We start from the raw sequence: 13,828 nt of genomic DNA on the forward strand, positions 1-13,828 counted from the left end.
GTGTAATGAGATGTTAAAGCCCCCCACTATTATTCTGTTACTGTCAATTTCCTCTTTTAGAGCTCTTAGCAGTTGCCTTATGTATTGAGGTGCTCCTATGTTGGGTGCGTATATATTCATAATTGTTATATCTTCTTCTTGGATTGATCCCTTGATCATTATGTAGTGTCCTTCCTTGTCTCTTATAACATTCTTTATTTTAAGGTCTATTTTATCTGATATGAGTACTGCTACTCCAGCTTTCTTTTGATTTCCATTTGCACGGAATATCTTTTTCCATCCCCTCATTTTCAGTCTGTATGTGTCCCTAGGTCTGAAGTGGGTCTCTTGTAGACAGCATATATATGGGTCTGGTCTTTGTATCCATTCAGCGAGCCTGTGTCTTTTGGTTGGAGCATTTAATCGATTCATGTTTAGGGTAATTATTGATATGTATGTTCCTATTACCATTTTCTTAATTGTTACGGGTTTGTTTTTGTAGGTCCTTTTCTTCTCTTGTGTTTCCCACTTAGAGAAGTTCCTTTAGCCTTTGTTGTAGAGCTGGTTTGGTGGTGCTGAATTCTCTTAGCTTTTGCTTGTCTGTAAAGCTTTTGATTTCTCTGTCAAATCTGAATGAGATCCTTGCCAGGTAGAGTAATCTTGGTTGTAGGTTCTTCCCTTTCATCACTTTAAATATACCATGCCACTCCCTTCTGGCTTGTAGAGTTTCTGCTGAGAAATCAGCTGTTAACCTTATGCGAGTTCCCTTGTATGTTATTTGTCATTTTTCCCTTGTTGCTTTCAATAATTTTTCTTTGTCTTTAATTTTTGTCAATTTGATTACTATGTGTCTCGGTGTGTTTCTCCTTGGGTTTATTCTGCATGGGACTCTCTGAGCTTCCTGGACTTGGGTGGCTATTTCCTTGCCCATGTTAGGGAAGTTTTCAATTATACTCTCTTCAAATATTTTCTCGGGTCCTTTTCTCTCTCTTCTCCTTCTGGGACCCCTATAATGCAAATGTTGTTGCATTTAATGTTGTCCCAGAAGTCTCTTAGGCTGTCTTCATTTCTTTTCATTCTTTTTTCTTTATTCTGTTCCGTGGCAGTGAATTTCACCATTCTGCCTTCCAGGTCACTTATCCGTTCTTCTGCCTCAGTTATTCTGCTATTGATTCCTTCTAGTGTATTTTTCATTTCAGTGATTGTATTGTTCATCTCTGTTTGTTTCTTCTTTAATTCTTCTAGGTATTTATTCTTTAATTCTTCCAGGTCTTTGTTAAACATTTCTTGCATCTTCTCGATCTTTGCCTGCATTGTTTTTCCGAGGTCCTGGATCATCTTCACTCTCATTATTCTGAATTCTTTTTCTGGAAGGTTGCCTATCTCCACTTCATTTAGTTGTTTTTCTGGGGTTTTATCTTGTTCCTTCATCTGGTACATAGCCCTCTGCCTTTTCATCTTGTCTATCTTTCTGTGAATGTGGTTTTTGCTCCACAGGCTGCAGGATTGTAGTTCTTCTTGCTTCTGCTGTCTGCCCTCTGGTGGATGAGGCTATCTAAGAGGCTTGTCCATAAAATGTTTTCTTAATTAAAAAAATTTTTTAATGAGTAGGAGTTTTCCAGGTGACAAAAAGCAGAAGGGCATGGATAGACTCAGGATGTGTGGGGTATATGGAGGGTAGAGGGCTAGTAGAAGAGAAGGGCATAAAATGAGCCTGTGAGTGTAGGGGAGGGGAGCTCCATCGGTCATGGGCACCTTGGAGAGACTACAGCTCATGCATCACTAAGCCTCCCTGCCTGATGCCTTGCATATACAAGGTCCTCCATAAATACTTAAATGCTTGGGAGATAAAATGTAGAGTTGGTATAAGTATCATTCCTAGAGTTATTCTTTAGATCGTTAGAGAATATTTATTTTCTGTGTTTTTAATGCAGAGCTACCCAAGGGGGTCCAAAGACCAGAGCTAGTCAGAGAACTTTTATTACTGCTCCGTTATATATAAGTACAAAATTAAGAGTAAATGTTTAGAAACTTTCAATAATTTGAATTGCTTCAACATCCAAGCATTGGATCAGTGGATGTGTATTTTGCATACCTCCTTTATTTCATTTTTTAGTAATTTAATTTCTCATATATTTTATAAAAGTATTGATCCAGAGAAGAGTAGAGGGAAAAAATAGTCCTTCACCCTGAGTTTAAGACCCATATTCTAGAGAACCGTGATGCACATATTTTTAAGGACTGAATGCCTGTAATAAATGCAGATATAACAGGTAATATGTTAATGGCAAAAGATTCCTTAAAGAGTTCTTTTTTAAAAAAGATATTTTTGATGTATTGTACATCTACTGTATGCCAGGTATCATGCTAAGTGCTTCCATATATGTTAGCTCATTTGCACAAAAACCTTCTAGGCTTGGAATAATAATAATTATTATTATAGTTATATAATATTCATCTTATATATTAATAGGGCTATAATACCTATTAGTAAGGCTAATATAATATTAATATCATAACCCTATTAATAATATTTTGTATATAATGTAGTTTTATATTATACTATAATATATAATAATATTAATAGGATTATAATATTAATATTATATTAACCCTATTAGTATGTATTATAAACCTATAACTATAATACCCTATATTATAATATATTATCTAAAGCCCATATTATTCTGTATATTAATATATTATATTATTATGATAGAAATATTTTAACAATAGAGTTAATACAAATTAATATTATAGCCATCATAGTGACAATAATAGGAATAATTTATTATGATGATTACTGTTGCTGCCACAGAGGACTAAACGCGCTTCCCAAAGCCCCTCGCCTGAGGCAGGAAGAACACAAATGCTTTATTCCGCATGCAGCTGAGTGTAGCCTCCAGGCCTAGGAGGCACCCACACTCCTTTGCTCCCTATCATAGCAACTTGGGAGCAGCTACGCAGTCACAAGCCACCACCTTGAGCACCCTCACCTTCCTCATCTGGAACAGCTAACACCCTGGATCTTGTCCCTCGCAGGTCGCCATCCCCATGAGGTTCAACGGTAAATCTGGAGTGGAAGTGCGGCTGCCACATGACCTGGAGGATTTGAAAGGATACACTTCTCTTTCTTTGTTTCTCCAAAGACCTGAATCAACAGAAAGTGGGGGGACCGAGAATATGTTTGTGATGTACCTCGGAAATAAAGATGTAAGTATTGCTTTGACGTTCCTCTTGTTCTTAAAACAGAATATGGTTTTTGAGATGCGTGACACGACTGTGTCACTGCCAACGACACAGCAGGAGGAAATGCCGTCGCCTCTGGTGGCTCCACAGGGGGAATCTCCCGTCAATTACCGATTGTCCTTGGCTGGGGGATCGAGAGGCCTGGCCTGATGGGCCCGGCATGTAGGCACACATGTGTGTACACGTGAGCACGTCCACACCTGGGGTTGAAGATCAGTACCCCTCCCCTTACAACCAGGGCTGCAGTACCAAGGCTTCATGGAGATCAGAGTAGTTCTTCCTCATAGCGCTGGACTCTGTCCTCTTCTCAGGGAGCCCAGCCGCAGACCCTTCCACGTGTCTGGGGTGGTGACCATCTGTGAATGAGGCCTAGAGTGAAATGCAGCCTCTCCTGCCTCATTAGTGAGAAATACAGTTGCCCCATCTCTATAATTCTAAATTCTTTAAACCACCACTGTTACAGGCATTTCAAATAGTTTATTTTAGCTTTTAATCCCTCCTCTTAAAATACATCTCTTCTACCTAAGTGTCAGAGGAAAAGGTAATCACTGACTAGGTTATTCTACATGATTGGAAAAGAAATTCCTGAAACATGGTTCTCAGAAATTCTGGGAAATTAGGAAATGGTTGGCTGTCACTGTGGGCTTTGTATTTAAGGATTCCTAAAATCAGCACTATTACTGGTCACCCGTTCATGCTTCAAGGTATTGGGACTTTATTTGTAACTTTCTTATGACATGACTTTTTGCTTTGTATTACGGCAAAATGCCCATGACTGCTCCCTCAGCAAATGTATACCATATACCTACTAGGTACCATACCCTGTATTTATGATAAACAAAAATTTGTTTCCTGAATGTACTTAATGTACCCTTAAAACAGGTTAAAATGGTAAATTTCATGTTGTTATATATTTTACCACAGTTTTCAAAAATTTGTTTTTACCTAAGGTGCTCACATTCTAACAGGGAAGTAAGGTACATACGTCGCTGACCGTGATAACACAGGGTGAACAGGCATGCCCAGAGTGTTGAGGGGACCTTGTATGGGGCTGGAATAACGTAAATGGTTTATCTCCTTTACCAGAACAAAATCGCATGGAGGCCTGAACCCGTATATGGTTCATCTTTATGTCAGGTGCTTGGCAAATATTTGCAGATTGAGAGAATGGAGGAGTGGATAAATGAGTGCCCTCATGATAACGAGAGCAAAAACAGTGCAGACATTGTCAATGAACTGTGCTGTCTGTATTATCTTATGCCAGGGTGCGCCTCATGCATTCTGTCTGCCCAGGGTGAACTGAATGAAAGCTGTTAGTTATTAGAAATGCGCTCTTTTGGGATGGGAAGTTGAGAGAATTCAGTATGTGAAGTGCTCTGAGGTGGCCTTTTTGTCTCCAGGCCTCCAGGGACTACATAGGCATGGCAGTCGTAGATGGCCAGCTCACGAGTGTCTACAACCTGGGAGAACGCGAGGCTGAACTCCAAGTAGGCCAGACCTTGACCAGGAGCGAAACTCAGGAGGCAGTTATGGACCGGGTGAAATTCCAGAGGTGCGAGTCTGATTGATTACTGCTCTTTGTTAATCTGACCTACACTCGCCAAACTTTCATTGTATGCATTGCTGAACCCCATTTTTAGTATTTTGGCTTTGATTTCTTTCATCTTCTCATAAATTTTTATATAACTTTATTATCTAATTTATTTTTAAACAGAATTTATCAGTTTGCAAGGCTTAATTACACCCGAAAAGCCACATCCAGTAAGCCAGAAGCACCTCAATTCCATGACATGGATAGTGGGGATAGCAACACGCTCCTCGATTTGGACCCTGAAAATGTTGTATTTTACGTTGGAGGTTACCCATCTGATTTTAGAGTAAGTGTGAATGTTTTTTCACGGAATGAAAATATTTAAAATTTAATTTGGCATAATGATGTTTTAATCGGTTATATACAAAATGGATTTAACTGTGTATTCTTACAGGATATCCAGTGACAATGGCTAACACTCACTGAGTTCTTTTATGTGCAGTGATCTAGGCTTAAGTATATTAATTTAAACAAGCATCACTATCTTTCCTATTTCACAGATGAGGAAACTGAAACAGAGAGGTTGAATAACCTGCCCAAGATCACACAGCTAGAAAATAGCAAAGCCAGAGTATCTGGCTCATAACATGCTTACCTGCTATGTTATGTTGATGGTTAAAAGTGATAGAGTTATACTGTTTCCTGGTCAGCCTGTTCATTGTCCTTTGTTCAATTAGTGGAAGATGTTTTGGTTTTGTTTTTTTTAGCTTCCTAGTAGACTGAGATTCCCTCCATACAAAGGTTGTATTGAATTAGATGACCTCAATGAAAATGTTCTGAGCTTGTACAACTTCAAAAAGACTTTCAATCTCAACACGACAAAAGTGGAGCCTTGTAGAAGGTAAATAAAACCTATAAGCTGGTGTCTCTTTGTGATTTCGGTAGCTTGCAGTTATATTACATAAAATATGTGTAATTGTTATTTAAGGAATATAAATTAAATAAGAAAAAGTCTTTTCCTTATTTGTATAAAATATTAGATTATAGAATTTTCTCGATTTTGAAAAAATAAATCTTTCTTCAATTTTTGGTGCCTCCTACCACAAAATATTCAGCATTCGTTGGTACCTGATTTAGGCACAGACTATTTATTTACTGTAAACTTCAAAAAAAAAATCATGGTCCCTAAAGTACACCATGACTTTGCCATATGAACCTATTTGAAAGTTGCTGCCTTGAGCTCCTGACCTACCCTATAGTTTAAAAGATTTGGAAGATTCTAATACGAGACAGACTGAGTATTTACTCCTCAGAACAAAATTATATTTCAAGTTAATAATTTCTTATATTGCAAGATCTTCAGCTGCTAGGCCAGATCTTACTAAGTAGACATTTTCAAAAGGGAATCCTGAATAGTATCTCTAGGGTTGAGCTAGGGTTTGATCATCATAGAGTGTAAGGGCACATCCAGGAGAAATAGCGGGCTGTGGTGACCTAAATGGGAAGAAAATCCAAAAAAGAGGGAATATATGTATATGTATAGCTGATTCACTTTGCTGTACAGTAGAAACTAACACAACATTATAAAGCAACTATACTCCAACAAAGATTTTTTTAAAAAAGATGTTTCCTCTTCTTTAACAAAATCATGACAACTCGATTGCATGGGCTTTGCTCCCTTTTTCCTCTCGTATTAATAACACTTTCCTGGCAGTCCTTTGCTGCTGTGTTCTAACTTACGATGATTGGTGTTCACAGGAGAAAGGAAGAATCAGACAAAAATTATTTTGAAGGTACAGGCTATGCTCGAGTTCCAACTCAACCAAATGCTCCCTTCCCAACCTTTGGACAGACAATTCAGACCACCGTGGATAGAGGTTTGCTGTTCTTTGCAGAAAACCAGGTAATCTATAACAAGCATCCAGATACTACCAAATATGTCCATTCATTTGAGCAATTTGGGGGTAACTGGGTTATTACAAACAACCAACGGATCTGAAAAACAATGTGCAAGTGTTAGCTGCATCCTTTCCCTTGACCCAATTCTACTTTCTTTGCCTGTGCGAGTGTGTGTTTTAGTAAGGCAAGTAATCCGTAACTTGAGAAGATGCCACCAAAATGTGGGAGAAATTGCCCCTTTCCCATTCTTTTGTGTTGTCAGTTTTATTCTTTGAAAACTACTATCTGCCTAGTAATCTGCTTATTTTCTGCCTAAAAAACGTTAAGACCTCCTGGGGTCTCTGAAAGCTAGACTGTTTGACCTCCTGCTGTTTGATTCTTGGTCGGACTGTTTCCAGGCTGTATGGGATTTTGTCTCTGTCTGACCCTTGACTTGCCAGGTCTAGGAAGCTTCTCTGTTTTCAAGCAGCTGAGGTTCCTAGAGGCCATACTTAAGTCTCCTAGTTTAGAAAGGGCCAAAAGTGACCATCTATGAGTGATCGTCAGCGCCATCTGCTGGTAGATGGTGCTGGACTTAACCTCTCCTGAGAGCAGAGTGCTTCTGTAGCTGCTGCGTAGGTAGTATTTGTGGAGAAATGTGGATCAGCCCGAGGGATCTCCCATCTGAGAATGTAGGATTGGTGTGGAGCTTGGGATTTTACCAGACCCTTCTGTCTGGGGTAGGGACACAGACCTGGTCCAACTCTCCTCTCTGGGGTTGGTCTGGACCCCTCAGGAGATTCCAAGGCTGAACCAGTTCTGATGGTTTGGGGAGGTCCTGACTGCCTGAAGAATGCAGAGAGCTGAGCAGTCAGACAGCATCTTCAGAGCAAGGCAGTTGTTTTCCAGAACAAGGTCTTCTTTGTATTACATTTCGAAGTTCTGGGAGACTAAGAACCAGAAATACTACTTATAGTAGAAGAAAACTTATGAAATGCCATTAGTAACCAGATAAGAGAAAATTATCTCCAGTGCTGCTGTTAAGTAGGATGCTATTCTATTATTTATGAGTGTGATGAACCCTCACTGGCTTCTAAGAGCAAGGTTTAGGATCCAGATAAGGACTGATTTTCCTTTCAGGTAAGGACTCTGGAAGTAGACTTCAAAGAGAGTTTCATCAGGAAACTGTGTAAGAGCCAACTTTCCAGTCCTATACCAGACATTCCTCAGCTTACCCTTCCACTAAGGAAATGGTTGGCTCAAGTATGTGCCTTACACCGTGATGGGGATGCAATTATGACCCTTAGTAGGTTTGTGGCTGGCTCAGCAAGGTGATTAGTGACGAGAGAGAGAGAGAAAGAAGAGAACAGGGTGAAGGGCAGAGAGACAGGCTTGGGAGTCACGTAGAACATAAGTTCTGTTAGAGATATTCTGAATTTGAGATATCTGTGAGGCATGCAAGCAATAGCAATTAGGCAATCAGATGTACAGACCTGGCCCTGAAAAGACAGGTCTAGGCTGGAGAAAAATATTTGGGCTCATGGGCACACCTGGATTGGAACCACAGAAGTGACTGTGATTGCCAAGGCAAAGAGAGTAGTGGGAGGGAAGAGGCCCTATTTGGGGTCCCCAAGCAACACTTAAGTGAAAGCTAGAGGAGACATAGGAGTATGTCAGAAAACACATGGTGGAAAATGTTTGGAGTTTGAGGAAGACCCTACCTCTCTCCAACAGGTAGCAGTCATATTTTCAAATGATATTAATGATCTGTAGCTTTTCAGTTTCCATTTTTACATGCTGGTTATAGATTGTTATAAAACAAAATCGTGACAATAGCTAGCATTTATTGTTTCCTTCCTGTGTGCCAACCACTGTATATGATGTGTAACATGATTTGCAAGATTTAGCCGTCATACCCGTCCTCGGAGTTGGATATTACAGCACTATTGTTCCTTCGGACTAAAGAGGCAGCTGAAGCTGCGAGCAGTCTGGAATTTGAGAGCATCCCTGGTTCCAGCGTTCTAGCTCTTCCCCGAGTCTTATGGTAATCTACATTGTTTCCGTGCTCTAGGATCGCTTCATATCCCTAAATATAGAAGATGGCAGTCTCATGGTGCGATACAAACTGAATTCAGAGCAACCAAAAGAAAAAGGAATTAGAGGCATCATAAACGACGGGAAAGATCATTTGGTATATCCTTCGAGTCTGTTTATTTGGATTGTTAAATGTTCTCAGTCCTTTAAGTCAGTGCTCAGAACCCTTTTCTATTACCAGATGAACTTATAGTTATTAACTGAGAGACACGTCCTTTTAAAATCTGAACATTTGGGGCATGAAATATGTAACATCTGTGTGGCACAGATAAAACATGATTAATTTCAAATGCAAACATTTTGGGAATTCCCTGGTGGTCCAGTGGTTAGGACTCTGCGCTTTCACTGCCGAGGGCACAGTTTTGATCCCTGGTCAAAGAACTAAGATCCCGCAAGCCGCGTGGCACAGCCAAAAATAACAAAATTAAAAAAAAAAAAAAAAGCAAACATTTCTATTTAAGTGTTTTAATAATTTTATGCAAATGAGCTACTGCTCAGAGCCCATGTATATATACCGTGTATATAAATGAACCTGAAGGAAGGCAAACACATAATAACTCTGAACCACTGTGAATAGGATTCTTTTATTTCTCATTGCTTGCTGATTCATCTCTCCTTTATTTCAGATTCTGATCAAAATTGGAAAAGCCCAAAAACTTACGCGGATAAACGTGGACTCTCAAAGCATTAAAATTGAAGGTGATATACTTGATTTCAGCACATATTATCTGGGAGGAATTCCAATTTCAATCAGGGAAAGGTAAGATGAGTTTTTTCTTTTAAAGAAGCAGATCACCTCTCAAGAGTTATGATTGCTACCGATTAGTCTACCTTTTTTTTTTTTAACGTAGATTTTATTTATTTATTTTTGGCTGTGTTGGGTCTTCGTTGCTGCGTGCGGGCTTTCTCTAGTTGCGGCGAGCGGGGGCTACTCTTTCTTGCGGTGCGCAGGGTTCTCATTGTGGTGGCTTCTCTTGCTGCAGAGCACAGGCTCTAGGTGCGCGGGCTTCAGTAGCTGTGGTGCGTGGGCTCAGTAGTTGTGGCTCACGGGCTTAGTTACTCTGTGGCATGTGGGATCTTGCCTGGCTTGAACCCAAGTCCCCTGCACTGGCAGGTGGATTCTTAACCACAGCGCCACCAGGGAAGTGGTAGGGTCTACCTTTTTAAAATTCTAGCAAAAAGCAAACACAAAGAATTAACTTTTCAGTATTAACAGTGTTAGCCAACAGAGTAAAACAGGCTGTGAATACTGGATAACTGGACTGGCCATTCGAAAGAGGCTGGGTGGGGGGGGCGGGGGGGGAATTGTGTGCCACCCCCCCATTGTCATTCCTGGGAGGAGAGAATCCATGAGGAGTAGGCTTGGTGTTGACAACGCTGCCAGTAAGAACAGGGGCTGTGGCCTGGGGCCCTTGGAGACACAGAGGAGAGAGCAGGTAGCCCCTGGCCTGACAGGCGGCCCTGGACACTGAAAGCTGGGGCCACTCCTTCAGGAAGTACCTCCTAGGATGGAAGGCACATCTGTATCACCTGCCCCCTTACGTTTATTGAGCATGGACTAGGGGCCTAACTGTTTCTCGGATGAATGAATACATGAATGAATTAAATTAATTTGAATGGAAGTAAAGCTTAACCTGAATGAGCAAAACGAACACCATTTTGAGGATACACTTAAAAATAACTTTTACATTTTATTAATATGTTTGCATCCTACAGAAAAGGCTTTTAGATAGCTGACAATGATGTGTGTGGTACAGCCTCATGACTAAGCTAAGAGCACTCCCAAAACGTTTGGTGATGATTACTTTTATACAAGATCTGAGGCGAGTTAACTCTCTTGCTGTTATTAGTCAGTTGGAAGAGCACTGGGTGTGATGTATGAGGCCTTGTGCAAAGGCGGTCTTTCTTCTCAATTCCTTACATATTTGAGCAGCTGTCCAGCCTCAGGATGGAGGCGCTAATCTTTGTGTTACAGTTGTTAGGGGTTGCCCCCCAAGACAGAAATATGGGTGAGAGAGTTCAGCACTTTGATAGAGTTTGGGAGTGAGTATCTTTACTCCCTAGATTCCTTGGAGTGGAAGGGACCGTGCAGATCGTGGTATGTAACCTCTGAACTTTAATGAAGAAATTGAAAGCCAAAGAGGTGATATTAATATTTAATATTATCAGTGTTAAATAGCAATTCAACCGTGAATAGCTAGTTATGAATGGCCAATAATCTTGGTTTTATTCAATTAAGTGTAATAAATAGGGTAACCTCAGGTAGCACCATGGCACGCATCTGAGGCTATCAGTTATTTGTTCATTATACAAGCGCTCACTGGGTGTCTAGTGACGGTCAGGCAGTGTGGTCGGTGTTGGGATGACAACAGCGAACAGGGCAGAGCCTCAAGTATAGTGGAAGGGAGACAGTAGAATGAGGCCGGTGCCATCAGAGGGGAAGCTCAGCGTGATAGAGGGCCCGGGGAGGGAATCCACCCAGTTGGGGTATCAGGAAAGTGGTCTCTGGCTAGACCTGAAAGACGCTGACATATGAAAATCACCATATGTGAGGAGATAAGAACTGGAGAAAGTGTGAACTCTCAAGAGGACACCATGAAGCAGGCCAGGGTTGCCACCCATGGCTGGTGTGGGAAGCAGGGACCAGACCACAGAGGATCTTGAAAGTCACAGTAAGGAGCCATTGGGGGCTTCAGCAGAGAAAGGACATGATCAGATTTGGGTTTTCAGTAGCTTGTTCTGGTGCAGGGAGGAGATTGGATTAAGAGGGGAAAGGCAGAGGCAGGTAGAAAGGTTGGAAGATGAGTGTAACAGAGGTGAGAGAGGCGGGTGGCCCGACCACAGAAATGACAGCGCAGATGGGGAAAAGGAAGTGGAGTCCCAATATACTTAGGGCAGTGGATGGGCAGTGCTAAATGGTTGCTTGGGTTCGGGGAGCACTCAAGAGGGACACCTGGGCTTTGATCTAGCGCTTGGACAGATGGCCAGCACCAGCAGAGAAACAGGGCGGTGAGTTCAGTCTTAGGCCCAGGAGACAGCAGGTGGAGATGCCCAGAAGGGTTGGACAGAAGGCCTGGACCTTTGCAGAGAAGACCGGGCTGGAGAAAGGATGAACAAAGCTTGGGAACAGGTGGCCATTGAGATTAGACGGGCAGGTGGGCTCCCAGAGCCGTGAGGGATTCTCAGCGGCGATACGAGAGCCACTGGTTGGTGGTTTGCCTCCGTGCGGTGTCAGCAGAAGGTCCGCAGACAGCAATGTGGGTGCCAACCAAGCAAGGTTTCCTAGAGAAAAGTAGTGGGTGAGGATCCAAAGAAAAGGTTCTAGTTTCGGCTCAGCCACCAAATAGCGGGGTGACCTTGGGTTAAGTCAACACTCAGCCTTTCTTTGACTTTTTATCTCTGTCCATTAAAGAAATACACGTGGATATCGTTACACATATATGTACAGATAGACATATAGAAGCTTCCCAGTCATTTGTTTTAAGGTCTTCCAAACAGGGACTGTTTCCATTTTCTGGGCTAGTTTATACTTCGATTATTGATTCAAACCACAATGACATGGAACATACAGGAGACAGAGGCCAATTGAAAGATGTCACTGAACTTTTACTCTCTCATAAGCAACACGCTGAACAGTATTCAGCTGTTTCTGGCCCTGCTTCATCCCTCTGGTGCTGTCCTTGACGGTTCAGAGTCCTGAGAACCCCCTCTGACGTGGGTCACAGAGGATTTCTCCTGAGAACCCAGCAGTTCTTTCAAAGGAGGGAGACGCCCCGACCCCTGGCGTTAGTGGAAGACAGTCAGTGCTTGAACCTGATGTGGAGAGAAGCAAGCCTCGTGTCATCTCTAAATACAGTCGCTTTGACAAGAGAGCTTGTGGGTGTGGTGTTTTCTCCTCTCTCCCTGTAGTGTACCTTCTGGGAATGGGGACCCAGATCTTGGAATGACTTGTTCAGGATTACAGTCAGAAGTCACAATCTCTTAATCCCATCTGCTTCCCATGAGAAGAGGAAATCCTCCCTAATAATGCCAGAGGGCCTCAGACCAACAAGAAATACTTCCTGCGGACCTACCTCATTGCATCACAGAGTATAATAATATAACATTAAAATGAAAATGATTCAAAAAGTAAACATCAGGCAGGGATCTGTTGGGCATTTACTAATACCCAACATGGAGTTTGGGATTAGATTTCGCTCTTATGCTCTCTGAGATCAGCCCACGGCAGGTTGGACCTGACTAAGCCTTTGTGAACCGATTGGCCCATGGTGTGTACACATACCCCAGCGTACTAACCCATTCATACCACAACCTACACTCCTCCGCAGTCATGGTCCTCTAGCAAGTGTGCTCAGAGCCAGAATCCTGGAGCAAACGTGGAACTCTAGGCCCTCAGACGAGCCAGAGTAACAAGAACACCTCCAAAAATAGTGGAAATAAATCTTTCCTCTTAACACCTCTGCTGTAGATAACTGTTCTTTAAAGCAAGAGTCGGGATCATTCCAGTGCTGTGGGTACACAACTGTATAAGCGTAGAGAGCAAGGGCTTCAGGTCACACAAGTTTGTGTGACACGCTGACCACGCAGATACCAATGCTGCCCACTTCCTGCTGTATGACTTCGTGCAAGTCCCTTAACCTTCCCAAGCCTCCTTGTACATCTGTGATGTGGGCATAGTGATGGTCTAACTCTGAGAGTGGTTGTGAGATTCAGAGTAAAGGAGTTAGCACAGTGCCTGGCACATGGTAAGTGCTTAATAATGTCAGGTAAGAAAATATCTCCCTCGTAAGGTTGTTGCGAGGATCAGATAATAGTGCCTTGCACAAAACAGGTGCTCCATATCTGTCGGTGGCCTTTCTTTCCCCTTTACTCTTCTGCCACCTTATTCTTCCTCCAACCTATGCTTTACAGAAAAAAGGAATCAGGAGATGCTGATGAGTCTAAAACATGCTGAAACCCGAGAGAGAATGCATCTAAATATATGTATAAATAGACAAGCTCCAGCAATGAACTTTTCTCCTTTCCTGAGGCAGGAAGCCAACTTTATAAAATAATCAAGCTCGTGCTGTAATGCCAGTGAGGATTCATTTCTTCCTC

General features: G+C 41.9%; 1 protein-coding gene across 9 annotated transcripts in view; it reads left to right on the plus strand.

Moving 5' to 3' along the window:
* LAMA3 (laminin subunit alpha 3) overlaps positions 1 to 13,828 on the plus strand; it is a 241,787-nt gene that overhangs the window by 203,333 nt on the left and 24,626 nt on the right. For 8 of the 9 annotated variants that reach the window (XR_004521554.2, XR_004521553.2, XR_012325354.1 and 5 more), the window contains 7 exons: positions 3,022 to 3,192; positions 4,629 to 4,780; positions 4,943 to 5,105; positions 5,527 to 5,660; positions 6,518 to 6,662; positions 8,709 to 8,828; positions 9,358 to 9,491. Coding sequence is in view for 6 of the 9 variants with exons in the window: in XM_073790597.1 (XP_073646698.1) it covers positions 3,022 to 3,192; positions 4,629 to 4,780; positions 4,943 to 5,105; positions 5,527 to 5,660; positions 6,518 to 6,662; positions 8,709 to 8,828; positions 9,358 to 9,491 (1,019 nt within the window). In the remaining 3 variants the exon portion in view is untranslated. The remainder of the gene's footprint in view (positions 1 to 3,021; positions 3,193 to 4,628; positions 4,781 to 4,942; positions 5,106 to 5,526; positions 5,661 to 6,517; positions 6,663 to 8,708; positions 8,829 to 9,357; positions 9,492 to 13,828) is intronic. The other variant, XM_033837627.2, reaches the window with a different exon arrangement.

Source organism: Tursiops truncatus, chromosome 13, assembly GCF_011762595.2.
Source record: "Tursiops truncatus isolate mTurTru1 chromosome 13, mTurTru1.mat.Y, whole genome shotgun sequence".
NCBI lineage: Eukaryota > Metazoa > Chordata > Mammalia > Artiodactyla > Delphinidae > Tursiops > Tursiops truncatus.